Source organism: Taeniopygia guttata, chromosome 2, assembly GCF_048771995.1.
Source record: "Taeniopygia guttata chromosome 2, bTaeGut7.mat, whole genome shotgun sequence".
Lineage (NCBI taxonomy): Eukaryota > Metazoa > Chordata > Aves > Passeriformes > Estrildidae > Taeniopygia > Taeniopygia guttata.
Window position 1 is genome coordinate 21046652 of NC_133026.1, and position 27504 is coordinate 21074155.

Consider the following 27504-nt stretch of genomic DNA (forward strand, 5'->3'; position numbering starts at 1 on the left):
GTTTAAGAGGTGATCAAAATGCTTTATTCAAAAATATATCTTTCCATGTATTTTTTACATTTTCAGTTACAATTAGGTAAACTGTTAAACTGGAAAGAAACCTTATCTTTTTTGATTTGAGATTCCTCTTGCCTTCTCTTGTCTATGGAAGCTAATTAAAACTTCCAGACCTTTCAATCACGTATTACTTAAAGAATATGAGGATAATGAGAAGATTGACAGTATTACAAGGATTAAAATCAGCCCCTGAAGACAGGAAATTTAACTGAAAACCATAATTTCCTTCCAAGGAAATTTCCTTCCAGGTGACACATCTTCAGAAGTACTTTAGAGGTAACATGCGGTAACAGTAGTAATTTATGCTTTTGAAACAATTATCTTAAAATGTCAGTTGAAAATATTCTGTAGGTAGGCTAATATTCAGTAAATCTGTAGGTAGGCTCATACTCAGTAAAAATTCACTCATAAGCAAACTTTCAGAAGGGAGAAAATGTAGAGACAGTACACAATTTTGATGTTCAAATTAAAAAGAAAAGTTACAATTAGTTTATTTGCATCTACTTAATTTTTAGATTTTCAGATTTTTTAAAATGACTGTTCTATTGAAATCTGAATTTTATCAAGCTTCTTTATAAATCAGGCATATTTATTTATTGTTCCTACTTAAAAGTCAGCCAGCGCTTTGGATTTGCTAGGAGTATTTTATCAATTTTATCTTGAGATATGCCTCTAATTAGCATTTTAGGAATTATATTTTTGAGGATATGTGAATATCCATGACCTCCATATTTCATCAACCTGTTCTTGGTGTGCACATCATGAGCCATCAGAATTCTGTCTTCATAGCCTTCATCAATCAACATACGAATCCTGCAAAAGTTGGAAGCATCCCTGTCAGTGAAAGTTCTCACTGAGACAGCACAGAACCCACCAGCATTTACATTTCTTAAATTACTGTACTGCTGGACTGTATTACAACAGAAAATACTTAGGTGCTCAGAGGATATCCTCCTTACATTTACCTGAAAATAAAACACATTTTTTATTGCATACAAAATATCCCACCTCTGAAAACACACCACTACATATATCAAAATGGAGAAGGAAAACTTTGCTTTCAGCACATGACTTTGTATTTCCAGACCCATTAATTCCACAGAGGAATTCAAGAACTTCAGCATCACCATTCACAGGACACAGGTTTTATGTAAGTGAGTAAATAATAATTTCCTACATAAATTCCTTCTCAGCAGGTTACTTTTTGCTGCTGTAACAAGGCTGGTCCTAGTACATTTGCTAATGACCAGACTCTGTGTGTGACAGGTCTTTAAAGGAGCCTGGTTCAATTACATAAATTTGATTTAATCCCATTTAGCAAAGCAAGTTAATAAAAAGTTGAAGTTGCCAGTATCATACTCCATATAGACAGTTATCATCAAAACACATCTCAAAGATGTTCATTAAAGAAGATAAATAAGACTGGTATGGCACAGCACATGCCAGGAAATAAGAGGCATTAATTAATATGGCAGGGCAGCTAAACAGCCTTGGCAAAATGACAGGTCAGCTTGGAAAAAGAAGCAATCCTTCTGGTCACACTCTTGTAGCTGGACTACTACAAGTCCTTCTGCTTCACATTTCATTCACATAGCCTTACTCCCTTGATCAGCTAATTTTTTAGCATTTATGTTATGTGGATGTCTATACTTCTGTATTGTATGACTGTTAGGTTTCTCAGTAAGCTTTCATTTAGTTTGGCAGAGGATTGCAGCACTGAAGTGGCAGGGACTGACAGACCAGCCCTGGAAAGTGCTCATTCCTCATGAGGGCCTCCAATTCCATCACTTGCTAGCACTGTGAAGTTCTAATCCTTACCTTCCTGACAATGCTTTGATCAACAAGAAAGCAAGAACTAGCCCTACAAGAACCCACATTGTATCTGAAAGCCCTTACTGACACATTTTATTACAGCTAGTTACAAGGAGATACATGTAGCAGGATCAAACCAGCATGGGCAGCATAAAGAAGGCAAATAGGATAGAATTTGGTAACATTTTATATTTTTCAAAAAGCCACCATACATTGTGCCATTCAGTGCACAAGACTACATAAGCATAATCTTATGACAGCACAACAATCTCATCCAGCCTGAAATACAGAGAAACCACAAGCCAACCAGAAAGTAAGAGTAATGGCACTGGAGGGACTAAGTTTTTGATGACCAAACATATTATTAGAATAATCTCCTTTAATACTGGACTAATTTAATGCATTGGGGAGGCATATGATCCTTTCAATTTTGTATACATTGCTCCTTTTTGCTCATTCCTCTGTATTTAGTTAGTACCTGTTTCTGACTCCAAACTTCCCCAGAACAGAAGTCAGTGTTTTGCTTGCATTGGCAGTAGACTGCAACCAAACTGCTGAAGCACAGACAGCTAAATTGTGTCAAGTAGGCATGTTATGCCTACAGAAGTTTGTGTTTTGAACAAAAAAGATGTGAACAAGTATTTTCCATTCAGTATTTTCATTTAGAGGTCAATTTGATTTCTACCTCTGTGGTGCTGTTTCACAAAACAAAACCCTAAGGAGATTGCCCCAGCCATCCTTAGTTCACCGTGGGTACATCAATATAACTAAAATACACATACTCACACTGTACAATGAGAAGACAAACCTTTCATCTTTTCTTCCTTTGAACAGACTGCTGCAAGAAATACTCAAGACACTAGAGAGTTTCAGGAGATATAATGGTGGCTGAGCAAGTATCATGGATGGAATGAAAACTGCCACAGCTGAACATGCTCTTGTTAACCAAGGCCTAGTCCAGTCCTCTCTATATATTCCCCAGTGCTACTGTAGATGCTGACTTTCCATGGCACAGGAGAGGGCAAGAGGCACAGCAGAGGAAGCAACTTTACTCAACCTAAATGCAAAAACTGTGGGTTCCTTGCAACAGTTTAAAATACTGAGTGCAATATTGAGAGCACTGTTAAGAAAGAAACAATTTCTAGTGTGAAAAGCAGCAGCAAATGCTTGGGAGGGTGGAAGAATAGCCACAGCACCTTCTTAAGAGAGAACAGTTTGAAAACAGGTTCGTTTTGAGATTAATCTGACAATGAGGGGGAGCGAAACTACATCTGAGATGTAAGGGAAAGCTAGAAGTTACTTCATTAGTGATCAGCAATCATAAAATATTTCTCATCAAGGAGAGTGAAAGAACTGTTTGTGACTCTGGAAGGCAAAAAGACACAGGCAAGATGGCAATCCACCCCTCAGACACCTGCCACTTCACTGCTCACAAACACTGTGGACAAACAGCATGGCAGCATCACACCTCCAGATGGAGTAGAAGGAGTGAGGTGCCCATTCCCAGGTGATCCTACCTTCTCTCAGACAGTTTTTGTACAGAATGTATCTCTTTGGCAAAACTTTGTGTTAACACAGCACAACAGATTGGCCGTGCAGCTGAGCTGAGACTGCAGGTGCTGATGAGAAGCAGGGAAGAGGTATCCTGCCAGTGGGACCAATATTTTCACGTTGTGAGTGTGAGGGGAATGGGAGCTCTGAAGAGACAGGAATCACATCCTTCAAAACAGAGAAAGGGCAAAAGGACAGGCGGAGGAAAGGTGATAAAGTGCTTGGAAGAAAAAAGGCAGTTTTCCAGGATGGAAGCACAAACCCATGCAAAACAAGCAATGAGTTTTGCTGGGATAGCAAACCAGTGAGGAGATATAACAGGCTGAGATGATGTTTAGTAGCAGCACTAAGTTTCCAATACTATGTTTCAAACAGAAGCACTTAATCCTAACATAAATGCAGTGTTTTCAGACTTTTCCTTTTTACAGACTATAAATTTGACCAGATGAGCATGGAATTAGGACAGAGAATGAAGTTTAAAAAGCTCTTGATCTTCTTCTCAAGTAACTTTCTACAACACTATGATTCTGAATCTTCCCCCCAGAAAGAAGAAATGATACATGCTGTTCTAATGGCGTGACAGCAGCAGGGGAAAATGGCATTATTTCAGTAGGACAGAAGACAATTTTGAACAACAAGCAGAGTCACTCTGTGATGGTCTTAAAACAAGTATTTCTTTATCAATAATATTTTTTAATCAGTGGCCATGCTATAGCTAAAACTGCATGGGAGCAGATACCTTGCAATTCTTTCATTGTCGTTCGGCATGTCAATATCCGGATGGAACTGGTAATGAAGGAATTCTGTACCAAATAGGTCATACTCTAAGTAACATCCAAGTTTAGCAAATTCAAGAAGTTTCTCTTTATCAAATATGGTCCTGCAGAACATATATAACAGAAAGTCAGCACTGTAACAGGAATAAAACATCTTATGGTATGAGGTACTTTGTGACCTCCTACTTGCAAAGAAAAAAAACAAATAATCTACAATATAATTCACCCATTTGAAAAACATGACTCCTGTTTGACACATGCCACTTAAGATGACACACAGCATTGTCCTTCTTACATTCATTTGGTATTTCATGCATTAAAAAACCAAAACAAAACCAACTCTTTCCCCATGAAATAATGAAAACCTCTACAATAATCTTTAAATGGAAACAGGAAGGTTACTTACTCTTGATATCATTAACCCTCTCAACAGACAACCTAACAAGGAAGGACATTTAAGGAGGAGGTTAATTCATAGTGATATCAAAAAAAGACAATGGATTACTTACATGAGACAGATTTACTTTCCCAAAAGAGTTACAGGAGACAGCTTCACCCAGGGCTTGTTTCATCCATCACACACCAGTAATATACAACTTTGTCTTTAGTTTCTATTCTGTACAGTGATGTTTCTAGATTGCCATTAGAGCAGCAATATATCATTGTTTGCACTGGGATCTGGCCAGAATGCCTTAAAGTAATGCTCACACCAAAATACATAATGGCATTTTGAGTATCTGGGACATGGGCTTTACAACAGATTCGAAAAGTGAAGGAACAAAGCTTCTAGCACCTCTCACTCATTTGGGAAAAAACAGCAACAGAAATAAGAGTTCTCTTGAATATTTGGGGTTTTCTTTGAACCATTTTTACTAAGTGTATAAACAGTTCAAAGAAAAACAAAAACACTCAAGTGATACAATTTGAGCTTTATAGCTGCTATAATTTTTTTTTTTAAGGAGAAACCATATTTCCACAAGAGCAGAGCAGTTAATCAAAAGGGCAGTTGTTTGTTGAGGGATTTTTAAAAATTATTATTATTGTAGATATTGATGTAACAAAGCAGTTTTATCTTATACAATTACATCACACTGTTGCTATGGAAATGACGGATGTCATAATTTCAATATTATGACTTAACAACCAATCAAGTAGGAGGAACAGATGGGTTGAGAGAGAGAAAATCCATGTTCAAACAAGCCTGCCATCAGCAGGAGTGTAAGACTTGCCAACTGTAATTAATAAAAAATGTTATTTTAAAATAAATGTTACAGTTTACAGAGACTGAACATTTATCACCAAATTAGTTTTCAAAGTGCAGAGCCAAAGAACAGATTATTTTAGATCCAGCCCTGTTCAGTTCACAGGGAGACAGTCACCAAGAGTATTCAATCCTGTGCAGGTGGAAAAACATCCCACAATCCATTTCAAAATCACAGCCAGAACAGTTTCTTTTGAAAACTATTGTTAGTGTTCTATCCCATCAAAGAGCCAGAGAACTTAGCTTCCTCGGCCACTGGGTCCCACTGTGAACCACAAGGATGTAGCAACAGCAGCAGTTCCCAGTTCAAATCGCTGATCTCTGAGCTGCAATTGGGTGTTTGGGCAACACTGACCCTGAACAGACCTGAGCTCATGGAAGAAGAGGTGGGATATGGTGAAGCACCCTGTAATTGGGACCTCAGCCATAAATACCATGGGGACAGACACCAAACTGTTATGATGCCCCAAATTCGTAACAGCTGCTGTGAGTCTTCTAACAAAAGTTACTCAAGTAAGTTGAGTCACCGTGTTGATGTCCTTTATAACCTTAACCCCTAACAAATGGCTAAAGCAGAGTCTTCAATAGCTTCCAGCCTTTTAGTACACTGTAGTTCCATACCTTTTTTTAAATTGCAAGACATGGTAGCTAGCATTTTAGTTTTATCATTTAATTGTAAATCCACTGGAAAACTACCATTCTGTCTGTGAAATGCAAACATGAAATATGGAGCTATGTACAAATTTATCTCACATTTAAGGGACTAGGATGCTCCCACATGGATTTTTCTTACTGGAGGAGACTTAAAATGTTAAATGCACATTGCAAAGCCAAACTTCACAGTAGTTTATGTTATAGCAAGTGCCAACCTGAATGTGTGAAAGTAATGATAGAAAGAGATAAAAGGAAATGTCATATTGTGCATCAGCAGCTGTTATTGAAACTGCGCCTCTGTTTTCCTACTTATATTGCTTAATTTCCATCAATTAATTATTTAATTCAACAATTTACAACAGGGTATAAGAGGCAAGAAGCCATAATTGTATGTTTATGTTGTATCAAAATGGCTACATAAGTACTGATGCCTGCAGCTTGCTCAGTCCTCTTTCATAAAAAGATTTAAGTAATCAGTTTTTTTCTCAAAAAGGGGTGAAAAATGCAGCTATAGATACAGTGGAACACAGGTAAATACAAAAAGGAAGTAATTTATAAACATTCAAATACAATTTCATGGCATTAATTTTATGCTCCTAAAATTATCAAGTAAAACAAGCAGCTCTGTGTGAATAACAAGCACCTGCAGCTCGATTTGCAAGCTCTTAGAGCCTGTAACCATAAGAAATCTGGAGCACAGTGCTGTTGTCTGTATTACATTCACACTGAGGGAAAACAATCCAATTGCTGAGAATCATATGACCACAAATAGTCTCCATTATTCAGTGACTGGCCAAAGTAATCAATGCTTGGACATACTCCAGCTCACCATGAGCAACACAAGGTCATACAAAACTGATTTGTAACTGTATTTCTGTAAAACTGTAGAACTGTATTTCTAAGCTGGAGACAGAAAAGCATCCCAATTTCTTTCTGTGCATCTCCAAGCTCCTGGTTTTTGCTCTCAAGGAAACTAAAAGTTAACTATCTGGTCTATGCTATGGACTATCCAAAACCCAACTATTTTCTTTTTAAGCAGTAGTTCCTCTGTCTGGTAGTAGAACATTAAAAATCTGCCTTTTGCTTTGATCCAGACTCGAGACAAATTAAGGAAATCTCCATTAGCTTCTGTGAGAATTTTGGCAAGGCCATTAAGAGTGACCCAGTTTTCAAAAACACTGGAAGCCCAGCAACTTCCAACCCAATTTAGCGAGAGCTGCTCAGTGTCCAATGCTTTGTAAATACAGGGATTTGTGCATGGATACAAATTAATGAAATTCTCATTTTTAAAATGTAGCTACAGTTATTCCTAATCCCTCTGCCAGGCTTTCAAAGACAGCATTTAAAATACCAAAATCTCTTATCAATGTCAATCTAAAACCTGATCCTGGAGTGAAGTGGACTGAAGTGCTGGAGGCAGATCAAGCTCTATATAAGCACTTATTTTTGAGTCAGTTAACTTGAGGGTAAACTCTATGTCACCTTTTCCCAGTGTAGTCCTGCGAAACCCCAGTGAGTTGTGGCAACACTTCGGGAAGCACAGCAGAATAGTCTCCTTACCTGTCGAGGTGAGACATGACTGTCTTTGAAGCATCAGCCCCAGCTTCCTGCAGGATGCGGATAATCTGGAGAGGAGAGTCGCTGTTCCTGCCAGGATGGATGATAACAGGGCACCCCAGCTGTGCCTGAGCCTGTGCTGTTGCCTGAAGCACTCTGTGTTCACTCGGAGTCAAAGGCCAGGAGCAGCCTATTTCTCCCACCACACCACACTTTATATTAGTCCCATCTGCTCCTTTGAGTACCTCATCAACAATAATCTCTGTCAGCTAGAGAACAGGAAAAGAAGATTTCTGGTTATTATTACTATTTGTGTTAAATAGCATCAATTTTGGCCTATGGACGCTGGGCTAGTTATGCTCCCAAGGTCTTTCTGAATTTATTTAATTAACAGCTGGGTGTGTGAAACCACTGGAGTTAAAATCTGGTTTCTGTCAACTAATGTTATGCTAGCCATTCACTAAGACCAAAATAAACACAGAAGCAAATCAATTTAACAGTATCCAGTCACACATTTGTCCAGGTTTGCCAAGAAAGCTGGTCTACATGTAATTTGAACTCTGATTTAGGCAGACATTAAGTTTTCTTTAAAAAAAGCAAAGGTTAGTTTATTCCAAATCTTTGCCTTGTACTCTTGAATTGGCATCAGACACAATTCAATGTAGATTTTGCAAAACAGGATCAGAGAATAAGGAAACCTTGTCATACATACAGGGAAGAGAGAAACTCTGGCAAGCATCCTGAAGAGACAAATTTAAAGGCAAAACCTGCTTATGGGAATGCCAATGTAAAACAACAGGAGATCTTCTGAACTACAAAAACAAAACTCATTTGACAAATTTACAGGATCGAAATTACCCTGCTTTAGAGCATGCATAGACAAAATCCATCAGAATCTCTTAATAAAACTATTTTGTTATAAAAGCTTTACTTTTTCTCTCCCAGAATAGGCCATATTATCTTAAGCATACATTTAGAACTGGGAGCACAAAATGGTACTGATGCTGGCCTTCTAAGGCACCGTGATGATGGCTCATTCTAAGTGCTGAGTACAGGAAATCTGTGGGTCTCCATCAGTCCATCAAACAGAAAAGAGAAAACTTTGCCTTGAGAAATCTATTTGTGTCTATGCTATTTGCATTTCAAGCAATGGAAGAACATTTAGGAAAAACAGTACCTTTGTGTACAGTTTGGGCCAGCTTGGGTCCAGTTTTTTTGGCAGCACTGCTCAAGTTTTGGCCATTGATTTTTAAAATTAATTTGACTCATTTGTAAACTGTGACAGATTTTTTTTTTTTTTAAATTGTCAGCTCCACTTATACACATTCACAGCCTCCTACCTTGGAGAGCTCCATTCCCTCTTCTCCTCATCAACACATTTTCTTAATAAAAGATGAATAGTTATTATTACAGGAACATCTGGGGACCTCAGGTATTATTAACACATTGTCTTAGTCACTGTACAAACAGGCTGATGTAGACTATGCCCTGTAAAGCCTGGACAAATGATAGAGAAGAGAGCTATAACACACATCCTGAGCAGAGCAGTGATTTACAACTGTCCTATAAATATTGCAATTATTTATACTTTCTACAAGAATGCTGGGTAAACTCATTGGGAAGCAATTAGCCAGAAAAAGTGACAGAAGAGGTAGCAAGGATAAACTCCTTCCTTAAAAAACAGTAAAAAACTCAAGATAGTTTGTGGTGTACCAAATGTCCAGACATGAAATACTGTATTTTCCTTTTACTGTTGCATTATAACAAATCCCTCAAAGAAAATGAAGCGTAAGAACTGGAAATTCTGACAGATAAACCAAGCATATGAAAGTAGTGCTGCTCCTGATATTACACACAAGCAGTAATACTGTTCCTGTTTTCTATGCTGAGCACTTCTGTATTCCATCTATTTTACTGGCACTTGTCTCCAACTTTGGTTTACCCAGGGATAATTCACAGGACAGAGGCACTGAAGCAATGGTTAAGACCTACCTGCTCCACTGTCATGGCCTGTGTTTGAGAAGAATGAGTGGAATCCACATAAAACCCAGCACCAGCAATAATATGAACTCCAGTTTCTTCAGCAAGTTTCTTCAAAGTATTCATATCCCGGCCAATTCCTGTTGTTGTGTTTTCCACAATTGTCCCACCACCAGCTGCTTTAAAATGCAGCAGCTCCTCCCTCACAGCATCTGTCTCCTGATACAAAAGAAGGTTTTCTTTATGGCTGTAGGGATTTTGCTTAATCCAAAACAAGTTCTTCATCTCAATGGGCCCATTAGACAAAGGCTCTTGGCCTGGAGAAGGTGGACAAAAGCAGCTGCTGTAGTCCATAGTCAAGTGTTCATGAGTCAATGTGTAGCCAAGACAGTCTGGCTCCACAGGGCCCAAGACAGTCTGCACTTTCCCACTCAAGGAAGGCATTTTTCTTTAACAAATGGAAAAAAAATCAGATCCTAAAGGAATCTGGGAAAGAAGAAGAAAGGAAAAAAAACATTTCAGAAAGACCATGATTTTCTTAGGTGACTTCTGAAATCCCTCCTCCCTCTTGCACATGTACCTACACTCTGTGTGTGTTTGCTGGGATGTTTCCAAAAGCTGTTTGTAGCAAGGTGGTCAATATCAAAAACAAGGCATTTATTTTACCCAACTGTGCTTGTATCAGTACTCCAGCAACATAAATACATCACATTCCAGTACATGGAAACTGTTATTATTTATTGTGCTGCAGTCAGGATCACATTAAGATAAATGTTTCCTATTTAATAAAACCACTGTTTGTTCATTTAGGATTCTTTTCTCTTCAGCAGCTGTCAAATTTTGTCAGCTTCAGCCACGAGATGAACACACTTGGCACCAAGGCTGAATATTCCTTACTGGTATGTTCAGTGTATTTATCTCTGGCCTCCAAGACTCAGTGTCCCTCTCACATGCTGAGGAAACAGTCTGTTTGGGCGCCTTGTCTGCCCCTCTCCATGTGGAATGCAGGGGTGGGGGCAGTAATCTGCTTCTCTGGCTTCAGCAGGACTCAGCTTCTCCTACCAGCTGTGTTCTGGAGGACTGGAACAGCCCAGGACCACTACTCTGAGGCTGACAACAGCCGCCAAAGATACAGCATGGCCCACAAACAGCGGTGGAGAAGCTGAAGTGCTTCAGTGGGCAAATATTTTACCAGTTAAGAACAGATCTTAATCTAACAATTTATATGTGGTTCAGCATCTCAGACACTTTTTAATTCATCTCTAATATCAATGAAAAAATGTTACCTCTCAAAACTTCAACCAAGCAGTGACAAAGACAGACACTGAGGTTACAGTTTGCAGTTGGTTCATGTCAAAGGCCCTGTGCCAATTTGGCCTAACTCACTGCAGGTTAGAATTTACTGCAGCTTTCCTCATTGGGATTTTGGGTTTTTCCCTTTTGGGAGGGGGGGGCTAGTCCTGACTAACCAGTTCATGTTAGATCTTCCAGATGCTAGTCACAAAGGCTTGAGGATATATAGTTAAAATCCCTAGTCAACCAAAATCATGAGTTATGAAACAAAATACATGTTTAATCATGTCCAGAGGAAAGGACTAACTAGAGCATGCATTATTGATTAAAGAGAGAGGTCTTTCCCATTTCTGCCTCCCTTTTAGTGAATAATGTCATAAACATGGGTTTGTTACTGGTAAAGCCCTCAGAGGACATTTTCCTTTTAACTGCTAAAGTTAATCTACCAGGATGACAGAAAAACTGAAATCTGAAGGGCACTGAACTCCACATATCAAAGGGCACAGAAAAATCAAGATCTCTTTGGGGATACTTTGATCTCATGAGAAGCAGTCACTGTCAGAGCACCAATGCACAAAAGTGACCCAGCCTCTGGAAAAGGCAGCTATTGCCTGCCCAGTGAAGTCTAGAGTGCTGGTGCTCATTGTAATATGAAGAGTTGGCCATCCATAAAAAAGAAATGACTGACTGACTATGTTTACTTGCCTTGTGTAAAAGCTGATTAGGAAGAACTGTTATTTTAGGAATTTTGTTCCTAACTAGCATGTTAACTTGTTTGAGAAGATAGAAGAATAATTTACTCTCATAGAACAGACTGCTGGCTGATTAATAGGATGATTTATTTTTCTTCCAAACAGATTAAGAAGTGCATGATTCCATAAAATATTATTCTTGAGCAAATAATTAAAACCAAAATACCTGTCTTAGTCAGAAACTTCTCCTAGCTGCAATTCAATTAAACAGTCATTAATTCCATCCTTGAAGAAGGCTGGTGCTCTATATAGAGCAACCCACTATTTTGGAGAAAGTTCAATGATCTGAGTCATTCTTATATGTACAGCAAAGCAACTGACATAATTCTAAGCATTACCTTTGCTTTATTTTTTTGCCCCTCCCTCTTTTTAAAATGTTAAATATCTACACTCTGGCATTCAGTAAAACCCTAACAGCACAGAGTGATAACTACCCTCTGCATTAGATTCGCACTTCTCTTTCCCCATGTTCACTGACAATTTTCCAATCCATTTATAAAGTTAGCAAACCAAACCTATATATACAAGTAAATACACAAGTATTTAGTTTCTTTTGATAAAGCTTGACACAAATCCATTACCAGCTCCTGTGCCAGATTACTCTTGTAGCAGACATCAGCCTGTTTATTTTTAAACTCTAGATTTCAGATCACAGCTCGCATATAGAATTTACAGAACCTTTTGACTGAGGCCAAGGATTTTTATAAATATCAGAAGCATCACAAAAAATTGAAACTGACACAAACAGCATTTAAAGTAGGCCTTATTTTATCTTAATGAAGAATGTATTAATATTAATGCCTATTCCTGTTAACTGACACAGTTTTAGAAACCCACCACTCTTAATAAAAGAGTTACAGAAAATAAAGACAGTCAATAACCTGTGACTGGAATTATTTTTGAAATCACTGTCCTGATATCTTCTCAACTGTCATTCACATAAAGAGTCTGCCCTGGTTATGCTATGATACATTATTCCTAGTAAGATTCACCTGATTGAATCAGAATTACGTATTTTTAAAACAGATTTTAGGTGCAAATAGCTTTTAAATGGAATCAGGATTCCTACTTAATTTAAGCATGTATATGTTACTACAGGAATCACTGTTTGTGTGGTTTACTCATGACTTGCACACCATATTTTATACAGAACTTTCTTTTGAAAAAGTTTCTTCTTTCAAACACCAAGGACTGCATTCATATCATCTCATTTAGCCATTTAAATTATGTATGTCTACTACAGAACAATCATCTCGAGATGGAAGGACATATCTATAGGCAATTCATCCAGCTTATTTTTAATGCCTGTAAAAGGACAGGACAAGTCACTTCCTCTAATGTTATCTACATGGACTAAGAAGTGAGCCAAGAAACAAACCAGGACAAAACCAATATACTTCAGAGGGCTCTACACAGGATATGACAATTATATTTCCTTAATCTTAACCTTGCCTGAGGGGATGGGAAAATGTTCTGATTCCTATCACAGAAGATAAATAGGTAGGTTAATATCTGGCAATAACAGCTACTTTGGTTTTGAAAATCGCTAATTTATGTGGTGGTATTGCCAATGAGCTCCTGCACAGACCAAGACTTCTCAGCCCTGGGTGCTGTATAAAGAGAGAGATAAATTATATTTCCTGAAAATTACAAATTCAGACTAAAAAATGAGAAAATTGCTTTAAGATGTAACCAAAACTTTTATTATTTCACAAAAGCCATGAAATACTACCTTACCATTTTTGTAATAAATTCTGAACAAATATTTATAACCACCAACTGTATGGTGCATAAAATTCAACTCTCACCATTAGCCAACTATCAAATCCTGGTGAAGTAAATAATTTTCCTAGAGGTATTGTTAAGAGAAAAGAGATTTGTTACCAAAAAGGTCATGGTGCTGCATTCCTGACTCTGGTAAAAACTCCACTGAGTTCAATAGATGTTTTGTCTGAATACTGATGACAAGATTTATGTTTCCACTTTTCCCATCTGAAATGTGTGCTTCAGTCATTGTGTCATTTTAATGGCCTTGTAATGGGAAGTCCCCCTAGGTTTGGATTAGCTGCTTCCTACAGTAATCTCATATTGCTGAAACATTATAATCACATAAACACAGTTTCCATATGCTAATTCTGCATTTGTTTTGATTGGGTAAGCACATTTTAATAGCATTAGCACAGATTCTCTGTAGACTGGTGTGAGAATCATTTCATTGTCTTTACATTACAATGTGAGATTAGAGCAACATTAAATCCAGATTGCTGTGACATAAAATTTACCAAAAAAAAAAAAAGCAAAAAGAATGGCTCAGTGGGTATTAACTGTACCCAGAAAAAGTTAAACACAGCTGCCATTTAGAATCAAGGGCTGCCCTGGCTGCAACAAGTGCATTTTAAGTGGGTCTTTCCTTCATAACCACACAGCCCTGGGAAATGTGATACAGCACAGGCTCACTATATATTTACAGATGGAGGAAATGTTCTGAGTATTCAAATCTAGTTTGAGCAACCCCTACAGAGCATGGAAAAGCCACTAATTAGAAATATGTGACACATCTGTAGGAAATTACTATTAGTTAGTCTATGCTGTGTTATCTCACCATTCCCCACATGTAAGCATTTTGTGACAAGGGAAAAAGTTAGCAAGACAAAAGAAGAGGAGAGGCACAGGGTAAGAGAACACGTGCAGACTATGTCAGGAAAAATTTAAAAAAAACCTTATTTTTCTCTTCCCTCATGTTTCTGCCAACCATGTAGAGGTTAACAGAAGGGAATTCAGCACTGCCTGCACAGTTCTTCCTCTTCCCTACCAGACAAGCAAGCTTTCTAACCTCTCCAGATTTATTCCACCTTCTTCAAAAATATATTCATGAGTGCTAATTACAGTGCAAACACGCCTGAAACCCAGCACTCCCTTGGACACAGATTTCAGCAAACATGGCTTCTTCGCTCATGCATGTTGTAAGAAAGCACAGCTACAGGGGTTGTGGAGCTGAGCCTGGCACAGCTGGGTGGCTGAGTGCAGCAGGAAGACAGAACTTGCATTTGCTCCAGGACAGATGCAGACTCAATTGTCATTTAGTCCAGCAAATCCCCGTAAACCAGTCACGGCAAAGGTGTCCAAGACCTGTAACACTGTAGTCCTAACAGGCAATCTCACACCATCACTAGTTTGTGTTACATGAGAGAACAGGTCTTGTATTGCTTTTGGGCTATTCAGCCTAAGAAAAAGAATTTGAAGATGAGTGGAAATACTGAAAAAATTGAGGTTTCTGGGCAAACTTGGGTCTCTTCTGTAGAAATGGCAGATATGCTGCTCTGAAGGTGACAGATTATTTTCATTAAAAGTCATAAATGTTCTTCCCTGTCTTCAGAATTGACATTGGTCAGAAGTGGCATTGGTCCTTTTCCTCTCCCAAAATGGAGCTATGTGAGTATCATGATTTGCTGAACTTCAGGCTAACTCAAGGCTTTGTGTCCTAAGGAACGATGTCACACTGGAGATTTTTCGTGCCGTGAATAAAGCTTTTATGAGAAAGGAAGGGAACACTTATGCTGCCTCTCTCCCACACAGACTTGTGCCTAAGCCCACAGGAGCATATGCTGCAGCTCTTCCCTTTGTGGGCCAGTCTTTGTTTCCCACCCTTGGGTGGCTGAATCTTCATGCAGCACGCATACAAGCATCACCATTTTGGATGTGTAAGCTCTTGAATGGGAGAAATTGGCCAACAGACTCAAAGCCTAGAGAATTCTTGGGCGGATTATTTAAAAAGCATAATCTATTCTACCTTGCTGCATTTTTTCATGAAACACATTATTCTGGAAATACTCAGAATAGTGGGTTAATTTTGTGGCCTTCAGTGACCTACCATGTAGGTCCCCAAAGCATTCAAAAACATATTTCCTTAAGAATTTAAGCCAAAAGAAACACTAAATATTGCTTTTTACTAAATCTTCTACATATGGTTTGAGCAACCAAAAAACCTTTCCACTACAGAAGAGAGAAAGAATACTAAAAGTAAGACTTTATATCAGGTTACACTACGTGCTATGAAAAAGAATTAGGAGATCTTTACACAAGCCTTATATAATCCAACTATGATAAAGAGAAGTCCCACCAAAATATGCAGGTACACACACTCCATAACAGCTACATTGCTTGAGTAGCACTGTCAGTGTTGTACAATCTAAAAGCAGTCACTTAAATTTAAAGAGAAACATAAACACTAGTACAAAGACGGGAAAGGCCTCATGACCTCTGAAAAGCACACTCAGATAAGGATCTGGGTAAATGAGAAAGAAAGCTTTTAAATGTTCACCTGAAAGGAAAGAAAATTCTTACAGCATCTTCCCTCTGGTTAAGCTCATGGCAGACAGACCTTCCAGCTTTGCATGGTTTGAGGGTCATGTTCCTTACAGTTGAACTGTCACACCAGGACAAGTGCAGTGTCTCATACCCGTCTCACAGGGTGGACAAACCTTAGGGAACAAAGCAAGCACGTGTGATTTGCCCCAAGAAGCAGAGTCCAAGTCACCTCCTATATAGAACTTTGCACACTTTTTTTCCAATTTGGTTAAAGTTTAGCTGTTGTGACCAGAATAATCAGACTTCCATTTTACCTTATTTCTGTGCAGATAAGTCTAAAAATCTAGGCTTCTCTGAGCAAAGTCACATTGAAGTTTCTCTTCCTCAGAGATCTGAGACCAGCATACCCCTAAGTGTTTTTTCATTAACATCTCTTTAGAAGAACTTCAGGGGATTTTACATTTTGGGCAGCTTCCAAAATTACTCCTGATAAAAGGTCAGATAAAAATTCTCCTCCAGGGTCAAACATTACATTAATTATATTTTACATGCACACATAGTGTTTTTAGGCCAAAAATCAGAACTGAAGTCACATTATGCTATATGCAAATATGGGCTAAGTCCTGCATGTTGATACATACATTCATATTCTTAAGACTTAACAGACTCACATTTGCTTCTCGAGGGTTCTGGGGTACAAGCACATATTCTCTTTCTTTTGAGGAAACAAGGTGTAGGGAAAAAAAGTCTCCTTTTCAGGAATGCATATCCAGCCTTCGTTTACTCTAAATTTCAAATCTGAAACAAGCATACATCTTAACTCCACTCTTTGTTGTTATTCTCATTGACTTTCATTGGTTTTCTCTCTGCTTGAGGTCACATACACATATTTTCCATGATTTTAAACATTTCAGTAAGCATGCTGGGTGGAGCATTATCACTTGCTTGTACAGTCCTACAGAGTCACATCAAACCATTTCATGATCTTCACATGCAGAAATGCACCACACAAATCTAAGCAATGGATGAGTGATATGCATTACTACCTCTTGATCAAGACTGAACATTAATATCTAGAAAAATTCAGATGAATGAACCCCAACGTCAATTTTGCCACAGAACACAGCAGTCACTGATCCACTAAGATCTGTAAAGCCACACATGTTGGAAAAGGCAATTTGCTTGGAGTCTCATTCACTATCACAGACTGCAGCAACTGAAAAAAGCAGGGGCTTCCAGAAAACCACCTTCTTTACTAGGGAGTGATGAGCTTAGAGGCAAAGAACTGAATTCAATGTCCCACTACTGCAAACAACAGTATCACAAAATTTGCAACCAATCTGAAGACCTAATGGGAAAAATACCCTGAGAACAGCCTTTGGACTGTGACTGCTCTCTGTGACTGTGGCAGGAAATGGAAGCTGTATGTCCTTCTCAAGATCCACTTCTGCTCTAAAGAAACAAGCACACACAAGAAAAGTTAATGTGAGTGAGGGAAAAGCTCACAGCTGATGGGTGTAGCTCAAGGAGTATCTTTTACCTCAGAAACTTTACAGTCTGCCTGTTTTGTCAGTGGTCAGAGTCAATGACCTCGTGCTTATACAACTCCTGTTTTTAAATTCTTACTCCCATCTCGATACAACAGTGGAATGCTAGGAACAACCAACACACAGAAGTTGACAAAATTGTCAGGTCTCCTACATATCATTCTATTTCTTTTCCAGGTATTGCTGAATCTTCAGTCTTAATCAGAACTGGACACAGAACCTTCCCACTATTTTGCCTTTTTGTATCACAAAATTTCTGAAAGAAGATACAAACTCAGTATTTTTGTCCTGGAAACTATTATCTGTTTAAAAAAAAAAAAAAAATCCTGGCTACCCAGTCTAAAGTGAACAACAAAGAACAAAGTCCTAAAATAAAGCTTATAGAACACCAGAGTTCAAGCAATAAAACCAGTTGAAGATTTCCAGACCCATCTGAAAATGACCCATCTGCCAAAAGGTACACAAATCACAGCAAGAAAAGAGGTACACTCCTTTCACTTGATCACTAATCCTCACTGTAGTAACTCTGGACAGGGCAAAGACAACTGTGGGATAAAACAATTCTCCTTTTACATTTTAAGGAAAGAGATGAGATTCCAAAAGAGCAGAAAAAGGGAGTAGTTCAGCAGGTAACATACTGTTCTTTGATCCCACCACCTCCATAGATGTTACTTCATGAAAAACCCTGTGGCTTTGGCTACACAACAGTACCATTTCAGAATATCTTTGAGAAGAGTGATTCTACATTCTGAGATCCAAGTACAAAAATGTGATTTACTTAAAGCTGTCATCTAAGAGGTGACAGTGGTTGCCTTCCTTCTTGCTTCCTTTTTATCTGAGTAGTTAAGACCTTGTAAAACATATCCCAGGCTATTGTTAGGATAAAAGCTTTTCTTGGATTATTACAACATACATATTACTATCAGACATGACCACTACTTAGAAAATTCTGAGGAAGCTTTTAATTTGTGACCAGAAAAATGACATTGAAGCAGAAAAGCTACCCTACCAGTTTTGAGAGGATGTAGTTTCTTCTTAGAACTAGAGGGATGGAATACTCCCCTTACCCTCCAATACATCTGGCAATCAAATTTTCCAGAAATGTAGAAAATGTAAAAGAGTTCAAAACTGTTCTGAATCAAACCAGAGACTTGTATCTTAGGTTTCCACAGCTTAGATGGATCTCTAATTCCCTCATACCGGACTAGTGGCCAGTCTGATACAAGCAGAAGCCTCACACTGTTTTCATAAACCTTAAGAAGTCTTGGTTTCATCTGACTAAAAAATGGATTTGTTCAGTATTTCAAATCCTGAAAGATGGGAAAAACATTTTAGATCTATATCAAGTGAAATAAGGAAAAAAATTCACAGAATGTTCAGAGGCATAGTCCTTTAATAAACACAGAACTCACTGGTGCCATATGCTTCACTATATACTGATTTTTATGTGTGAGAAGCAAGCTGATGGCTCCTAACAGAGGGAAGCTGTGACACTTGTTCCTGCTGCACCATGCACTAATTTAGTAAGTTAGCACTGGTCACCTACATGAAATATAATTGAGCATCTGAATGCCATTGTTGCCACCTTTGATTATAACTATGAAAACGAATGTGATGATGGTGACAGGATGGCAAATATTACATCTGTTAAATTCCAAAACATAAGAGGCATTCATAATAATAAATGACACATATGTAGTCTTTCATAAAACAATCCCAGAGTACCTGACAAAATGATATAAAACTACTTATTAGAAGCATTGCTTCACCCATCACTGAAACACAGCCCCCAGCAGAAAGAAGGCAACAACCTTTAAATATTACAGAACATATTATGACAGAGGACGCTGAATAATTTATCTACTGTAAAGCAGAAGGGAATTTCAGACAAGTAAAACAAAATTTCCCAGAAGTAAGTGACCTCCAGTTAAAAACTGGTTTCATTCGAGAACTGTCACAAGCCTCTAGCATACCAAAGATACCACCTGTTACAACAGACACCTGAAAAAAAAGAATTATGTTTACAGGTATTTTGGAGATCATAAATACATTCAAGTACTTGCTAGGCTCCCCAAAGTTCCTCACCAACAGGACCTGTATGCTTCAATTTATGACCAAACTGACCACAACACAAGACCTAGTGCAGAGCGGGTGCTAAAATCCAAGGCCACTGCCCAGCAGTGGCTTTGCCACCGTACTGAAGCACGCTTGGCAAGGGGAGGTGAACCTCCCTTCTGCTGCTCCCCGAGCCGGTGCCACGGGAGCAGGGAACCTGCAACTGTGCAGGCAACGGGCAGCAAGCCTCAGGCCACAGAGAACATGCATGGTGTAGTGTCGTGTCCCAACAGGGCACACAAGCAAGTCTGGAGCTCTGCTGCTGAGCCCTGACAAGCTTAAGCAACTCTGGAAGCATCTTGCAGAGGGCTGCTGGTGCTTCCAGATGGAGAGGCAGCTGAAGGCAGGCTCTGAAGGTCCCAGTTTTGGATTGAGGCATTTGTTCCTTCACAGAGACACCCTCAGGAACTGTCGGGAGAGGAGTACTAGAGAGGACGTAGTTCCAATATTTAATTTGTTATGGCTGTACAAATATTAAATACCAGCACTAATAATAGCAGCGTAGCTGCACTCACACAGTGAAGCCGCCTAAGCTCGGGGCTCACTCTGTGGGTAACTATCATCTGGCGCTGTAAAGCGCTTCTGCAGAGAGGAGCTGCTCGTCCCCTCGCACTCCACCCGCCCGCGCAGGAGCCCTGCCTGACCCAGCACCTCTGCCCCCGGCCCGGCAGCCGCCCCCCGGCCGGGGCTGCAGCGAGCCCGGCACGGCCCGGCACAGCCCGGCACGGCCCGGCACAGCCCGGCACGGCCCGGCACAGCCCGGCACGGCCCGGCACAGCCCGCCTGCCCCTGCCCCGAGCTCCGCCAGCGCCTCCTGCTCTTCCGCCTCGGGCCTTCCCGGGCCGGCAGCGAGCAAGCGAAAGCCGCTCTCGCCCCTCAACTCTCGGGCGAAGTTTCCCGGCCCGGGCGCCTCGTCGGGCCGAGGGCACCAAGGGCGAGCCCGGCATGGCTCCGGGCCGCGGGAGGCGGCGGAGCAGCTCCGCAGGAGGTACCCGCAGCCCGCTCGCTCACCCCGCGGCCCGGGCCCTCCGCCGGCAGCACCGCACCCCGCCGGGCCCCGGCGGCAGAGAGCCGCGACCGCCCCAGCGGGGCGGGACTACCGGGGCGGCAGCGAGTGGCGGAGCAGGCTGGGGCGGCGGGGCTGGGCAGCCCGGGGTGCCGGGCGGGGAGCGGGACAGCGGCCGGGAGCGCAGCGCTGCCCTCTGCCTCCCTGTGGGAGCCGCCCGGCTCGCTGCCCGCTCCCCGGCCCCGGGGTTCCCCCGTGCAGTGAGAGGCAGCTGTGCTTCGTGGCATCCTTCGCTCCGAGTACGCATGAGAGTCGGTGGCTGGGAGCATCCTGCCTGTCCTTGTGCGCACCCCCTGTTTGCACAGGGAGGAGGCTGGAATGCACGGAGTCACTCTGGGAGGGAGTGGGGGGTGGGAGTTCGCGCTGAGTGCTGGGGCTTGCAAGAGGCAATATTTTCTCATCTGCCCTTTAATGCAAATTAGATGGTTGAAGAGGCACTTCCAAGTATCTACTCAGATACACACAATGACTGATTCTGGAAGAAAGTGCAGGTCCAGAGTATGAAATGAAAACACAGCTAACACCAAGTTAGGATCATGGAATAATTAAGTCTGCAAAAGACTACCAAAATCATCAAGTACAGTCTTTGAACACCACCATATCAACCAAATCGTGGCACCACGTACTATGCCACTTCCCTAGGCAGTTCATTCCAATATTTTTAAACCTTTCAGTAATTTTTGTGATGAAGAATTCACCTTCAGAAGATTTTACCTTTCCTTTTGAGGATCTCAGAAATGTCATATTTACCTAAGGCTCACAGCATCCAGTGTGGTACCATTCCATTTTATAGAAGGGTAAATATGCTGGCAACATGACTAGCAAAAGGCACAGGGGACAGAACTTCTCTAGCCCTCACACATAGCCAAAGCTGCAGCAAAGTCACCCAGTGCATTGTGGAGACATGTAACCTGAAGTCAGGAATTTCTGGGGGAAGTGCTTACTCTTTTCATTGCTGTGTGTTCTACTTTGACTCTTCCTTGTTCCCATTCATAACAGGTTGGGGCCAGCACTGCAGCGTGATGCCTGCAAATGGATTCTTGTGTGCCTGCCTTTAATATGGCCTGGGGGAGATGGATCCTAGCTTTTCTTCAGATCCCAGATAATCCTGTGATGCAGAAAGTGAGTGGGCATGACTGGGACTGAAAGCCAATCCATGCTGATGCATGGGCCGTTTATCATCTATCTTACAGTGAAGGATGAAAGTGGAAGTAGTAGATGAAAAATGAGAAGGGTGCTGAAGTAAACAATTTTAGAGAGGTAGGAGGTACAAGAAAGTTGTTCTTTTATGAAAGTGATGGAGAAATGAAGTTTTGGCTGAAAAAAAAAAAAAAAGGCATTTTGAGAGCAATAGACCTTAGGGTTAGAATCCATGACTGCTGATATTGGTGGGGGGAGGACACAACCTTTGGGATCTCAACTAAAGGGAAATTACTGCTCAGTAAAGGAAAGATGAAGACAGTGACACAAGTTAAATGCTTGGGATCTTTTGAATTGGCATTAAATCACCAGGAATATGCAGTAGTTCTTAATACAAATAGATGGCTGGAGCTAAGCTGCTGGGATGGTTCCAGCTGTCCACATCACTTGTTTTTATTTGCTTCTTATATGAAGTCAAGTGAGTGGGGGTCCTGCAAAGATTAAGTGGAGATATGAAGGCCTGTCATTTATAATGGCTTATATTACAACATGTTCATATTGTTGGGCAGTCAGTGCAGGAGAAATTATGTATGAGAGGTATGTTAAAAATAGTCATGCAATGCTTTATGGAACATCATTTGTCACTGGTCATATCCAACCTCTTTTGAAGATTTGTGATGAATTTTACATAAGGACTGCACTTCTGCATCTTTTGTGTTTTAAAATATACAAGCAGTATTAAAACTCAGGTAGGTACAAAGTAAAACCATATTCAATTTGCATTTTTACACATGCAGAATGAGCTTCTCTTTAAAGCAATCTTCACTATGTTCAAAGCAAAGTAAGATACTATATTTTTAATTTTAACGTCCTTGACTTCAACCTACTACAAAACAGAGGCTTGTAAACATAAAGTAATGGGACTGATTTGTTCAGACCAAATGCATAGTGAACAGTGAAAACAAGTCAACAGCTGGCAGAATCTATACATATGACACTTGGTTCACAATTTAGGTGATATACAACCTTGCGTAATATATCTGGCATTTGCATCCACTTTTCCAAATCTGAAAACCAGACTGTGGTCTTTCTGGAAATATTGATTTGGTTGCCAGATTAACTAGTTCATGAAATTGGGAAATCAACCCACCACCCTTGCCCCGCTCTCAGCTATACAAGCAGCAGTGACAACTGTCAGTAACCTCACAAGCTAAAATATCCATATTGCATAGTTAAAAAAAAAAAAAGAAAGAGAAAGTGTTCTTTATTTTGCCAGGTCTGCACTAAAGCAAAGCTTGATGTCAGTAGCTTTTGTAGAAGCTACAGTTTGGTCAGGGTTAAATCACACCCGTGCTTTTGTCCCCTTTAATCATGGCATGACTAGAAGAAGCACTGAAGCCAATGTTTCTTTTCCATTTGGGTCACTGTTGTAAACTCTGTTCACTATTTAACTGTAGACACAAAATAAGGACCAAATATTTGCAGTGCTAGAGCTTCAGTAGCATTTCTTCTCTTTCCAAAGGTGTATAAAGAAGAGAGCAGACCAATAGCTACAGCATCACCCCTGGATAACCTAGGAGAAAGTGCTCGTAAGGGTCCATACCCAGCGGGTGCATAGGTCCCAAAACCAGGTGGGTTTCTCCCCAGAGCAGAGAGGCTGTGAGAGCCACTGCCACCTGGGTAGCTATGGAAACAGCTGAACCACTACACTGGGACCCCAGTGAGTGGGACCTGTGAGATTGAGTCATCTCTTCCAGACTGAAATCTTCTTCTTGGGGCTCAATTTCTCTGGTGATATAGAAGATAGAAAAGCCATGTCATGTTTTAGTTTTACTCGGAGAACAATTGATAAGGTTTGCTTGAACTTATAAATGCAATATTTTTCTTCTTTGAAACAAGCCTCTTTTGTGGGGGACTGTGGTAGCAGTAAAACACTACAGCATTCATTAGGCCAGCTGGGCTGCCCTGGGAAGTTGTGGAGTCACCATCCCTGCAGGTATGTGGAAGACATGTAGATGTCCTGCTTAGGGACATGATTTAGTGATGGGCTTGGCAGTGTTAGGTTAATGGTTTGACTCAATGACCCTAGAGGTCTTTTCCAATACAAAAATTCTATGGTTCTATGATTCTAATGTAACTGGAAAACCAGACAAAATTTCAGGTACAAACAAGCACTTCTTCAATATCATGCTGTATTAGAGTTCTTCTTCTGGTATGACTTGAGGACAACAAATTCCAGTTTGCTATAATAAAAATTAGTGACTGAAGGCCCCAGATTACTCTTACTCCTTCTTCAGAAAGATAGTAAGCACAGAAAGGAAAAAGAGGCAGAATGTAATTTAGGCACTATTTGTGCAAGGGCCATTGCAAACATAAGCATTTGCATATGCTGTTGAGAAATGGGAAGTGAGAGTATTATTTGCACACATACACAATATAACCCACAAGTTGGTAGGATGAATAAATAGGAACTCCAAAGCATAAAAAACACTGCAGAGATAATTCATTCAAAAAGGGTAAAGTAAGAAAAAAAATAATCCTCCCGGGAAATTCTTTATTGATCATGCTCTTTCCAAAGGGGTTCCATGAACTTAGAGAGTAAGAAAGAATAATTTGCTTGTAAATCTGGCATGTGCCTGTTGCTCTTAAATGACAGAACAACAGACAGAACTCCTGCTATGCATGCAGAACATGAACTGTATGGTAAGTAGGGTTTTAAAATCAACCATGATTGTTTGGAAGGGGCTTCAGGTATGACTTTATTGTTTAGGAAATGGGGTTTTATTGATTAAGTGCTCTTCAATGATGACAGTGACTTTTTTTTAAAAACTCTGATGTACTGAGGATGTAGGTATGAGTCTGACTGCTAAATTGCAGATGATTCAAGAAGCAAATAAAAATTGGAAGAAGTGGGCAATACATAATATTTAAATAGAAATAACACAAAGCTATTCATTAACAGAAAAAGTAAATATGTCTCTGGAGGCAAAAGGCAGAGCAATGTTGACATTGACTAAAGACTTACTTAATCCTACATTCTTAGTTATTACTTGAGTTAGTGGAGGCTACTTAGAAAAAGCCAAGCTAGGCTGATCATTAAGAAAGTTTGTAGAATTCAGCTTAATGTTATTTCAGAATACTATTGAATTCAATTCTCTCAGCACCTTCATCTGTTTTTCTTTTGACTAGGCTAGAAACTTTAAGCAGCTTGTTTGGTGGTACTTCTCCTGTTATCTTGTTGATTAATATTTTAGGAGGTAAGCATTTTCAAGCTTTTGTTTGATCTGAATTTTTTTTTTTTTTCCCAGAGAGGAGTATGCCAACAAGTATTCCTGGGAGTCTGTAAGCTTCTGAGGTGTTTTCAGCAAAAAGTGCATGTTCACCTTCTGTGCTATGAGAATTTTTTTCAAAGACTAATTTTTTCAAAGATAAATTTGCTGGATCTAGATGACAAGTGACTGAACAGACTTTTTAAAGAAAATGACAGATTAAAGTTACATATAATCTTAAACTGCAGGTGTTCTACTGTTGATGATGACACAGTAGAGGAACAGAAGAAGGAGAGGAATGAAAAGGAACAGAGGAGAGAAAAGGTTCATCGACAGAGTGGAAGATGGGCTGATGGGGCAATTTGCATTATTTATAAGGGCTGCTGGTCAGCAGCAAAATAAACACTTCCAGCTCTTCTCAATAAATATTTTTTTTTTTACAATGCAACAGAAAAAAAAAAAAGTAAATTTTACTATTTCGCTCACAGTTACTGATTTGAACATCATTTTATAGTACTATGTGGAACAAATTTTGAAACAACTACTGCTTTGTTTCTAGCTCAGTGCTAAGATGACTTCATTCAGTATCACAAAATTCAGGCTTATTTCTGCTGCTGATCAGTGATAACATGCATGAGTAAACCAAGAGTTGTCACTTCCGCCTGCCACTTTACCTTCATTTTTTTGATAAATCCGAAGAGCTGTAGATAAATGACTTTGATACCATCTGTACTTGCAATTAGTACCAAAGTTACAAATATGTTCATGTGGATGTAATTGAGGGCAAAACTTGAGGCTGCTAGATTTCAATTCACTGTACAAACACAATTTCTTCCAGTTATTTGACACCTTTTAAACTTTATGTCTTTAATGAGAGAAACTGAAAATGAGAAAACTCCTTAATGAGGGAAATTGAAATGGAGATGGCTCCACAGCCTCAAAGTAAGCCATAAAAGGAGGCTAGACTGTTTTGTTTTTCTACTAACTCACTGGATCAAATCCTATCTCCTTAAATCAGTTCCCCACCTCCCATTTCTTTATTGGAAACACAATTTGTTCTTTATTCGCCTGAAATTTCCATTGCTTAGGAAAAGGGCTCTGAAGGTCACGAGACTGCTTATGTTTAACAAAAGACAAAATGTGGCTTACAAGTCTTTGTTTTATTTGCTTAAAGAACATTTTTTATTTTGTTTAAATGTTTCACTGTTAATTTGGGCACAGGGAGATGCTGTAAGTAGTGTTCATTAAACCTAGGAATGAATTTAGGGGCATGGGATCAGGTCTTCTATTCCTCACTCTCTAAGTAAGCTTTTTGAAATTAGTGAGAACACTACCCTTGTTCTGTCCAGATGGTTATTGAATTATGAACATTATTTAGTAGAAGATACAACTGATGGCAATTTAAAAGCATATGAAGTTAACATGAGATATTCAGGCTGCAATCCAAAGTGGAACAGATGGATCTGGAATTGGTTAATGCTAGATCAAGGAAAGCTCAAGTATTTGTACTTACTAAAGCTATCTGGGTTAACCCTGGTGATCATGCTGCACCCATGCATGCCTTAGCTTGCCTGCACTTTGCACTAAGGTAGCCTGATCCAAGGAACTGCACCATCAGCAGAGGAGTTACCACACAATGCTTTTAATAATTTCTCTCTTGAGTAAAACTTTTATAGCTCTGACTCCAGCTATCCACACACTGAAAGTTTTATTTTTGAGGGCTTCTGTTTGTAAACTTATGTTATTTGTCTGTTTTTTTTCAGAAGTAGGGTTTCTTTGTTTTCCCTTCTTGCAGGATGGCCACCTACTACCACTTCAGCTTTAACTGCATCTTCTTGATCTTTTATTCTTGCTTGTTCACTTATTTGTTGTTTTCACCTGTCTCTCTAAGTAATAATAAGCATACATCTTTCCATGCTTCAGTATCCAGCTTCTTGCTCTGCTCTATCTTCTCAGTTTTTGCTCTCTGTCATGGATCATGAGACAGTTCAAAATTTTCTTTTAGAGAATGAAAGATATTGTATTTTCTCCAGTCTTCCTCTAACTCCTCACTTTAACCTTGAGCTTTTCTCTGATTTTTTTTTTTTTAATAAATCAATGCCTACAACTAGACCAAATAATTGCCTCTCCATACAATGTAATATATTATTATTTCATATTTTATTTTAAAAATTATATTAGTTTATGCTTACAGCAAAAATGTAATACAGCTTTAGGCCTTACAGAATCATGTTTGGGAGATTATGGAACAATTGTTCTGATCCGTGAAATTAACTACTGAACACTAATCACACTAAATCAGATTTAGTACACTAAAAGGGGATTCAATTAAAAATTTAAATGCCTGAGGGTTTTACTTTCTGGTT

General features: G+C 39.6%; 1 protein-coding gene and 1 long non-coding RNA gene across 8 annotated transcripts; one reads left to right on the top strand and one right to left on the bottom strand.

The window, feature by feature from the left end:
* Position 1: 1 nt before the first annotated feature.
* Positions 2 to 20803, bottom strand: PTER (phosphotriesterase related). Of its 7 annotated transcripts, none has more exons than XM_072925493.1 (6): positions 20675 to 20800; positions 16038 to 16174; positions 9661 to 10134; positions 7672 to 7937; positions 4160 to 4300; positions 2 to 870 (listed from the first exon to the last, which is right to left on the bottom strand). In XM_072925493.1, the coding sequence occupies exons 3-6, from the start codon at positions 10090 to 10092 to the stop codon at positions 660 to 662; spliced, it is 1050 nt and encodes a 349-aa protein (XP_072781594.1). In that variant the 5' UTR covers positions 10093 to 10134; positions 16038 to 16174; positions 20675 to 20800; the 3' UTR covers positions 2 to 659. The 7 variants fall into 7 exon arrangements, with proteins under 7 accessions (XP_072781594.1, XP_030120467.4, XP_030120466.4 ...); XM_030264607.4 differs by having other exon boundaries at positions 16015 to 16174; XM_030264606.4 differs by lacking the exon at positions 20675 to 20800 and adding an exon at positions 16673 to 20120 and having other exon boundaries at positions 16015 to 16174.
* LOC140682602 (uncharacterized) lies at positions 20498 to 27219 on the top strand. Its single transcript, XR_012054487.1, has 3 exons — positions 20498 to 20651; positions 21729 to 21851; positions 25178 to 27219. It is a non-coding gene; the product is annotated as an uncharacterized lncRNA (long non-coding RNA).
* Positions 27220 to 27504: the final 285 nt, after the last annotated feature.

Bases quoted from the DNA above. Each gene is read 5' to 3' on its own strand.
- PTER (XM_072925493.1), bottom strand. From the start codon at position 10,092: ATGCCTTCCTTGAGTGGGAAAGTGCAGACTGTCTTGGGCCCTGTGGAG. The intron at 4,301-7,671 runs GTAAGGAGACTA...TATGTTCTGCAG, and splicing joins GTCATGTCTCACCTCGACAG to GACCATATTTGATAAAGAGA. The intron at 871-4,159 runs GTATCTGCTCCC...CAACTTTTGCAG, and splicing joins GACAATGAAAGAATTGCAAG to GATTCGTATGTTGATTGATG.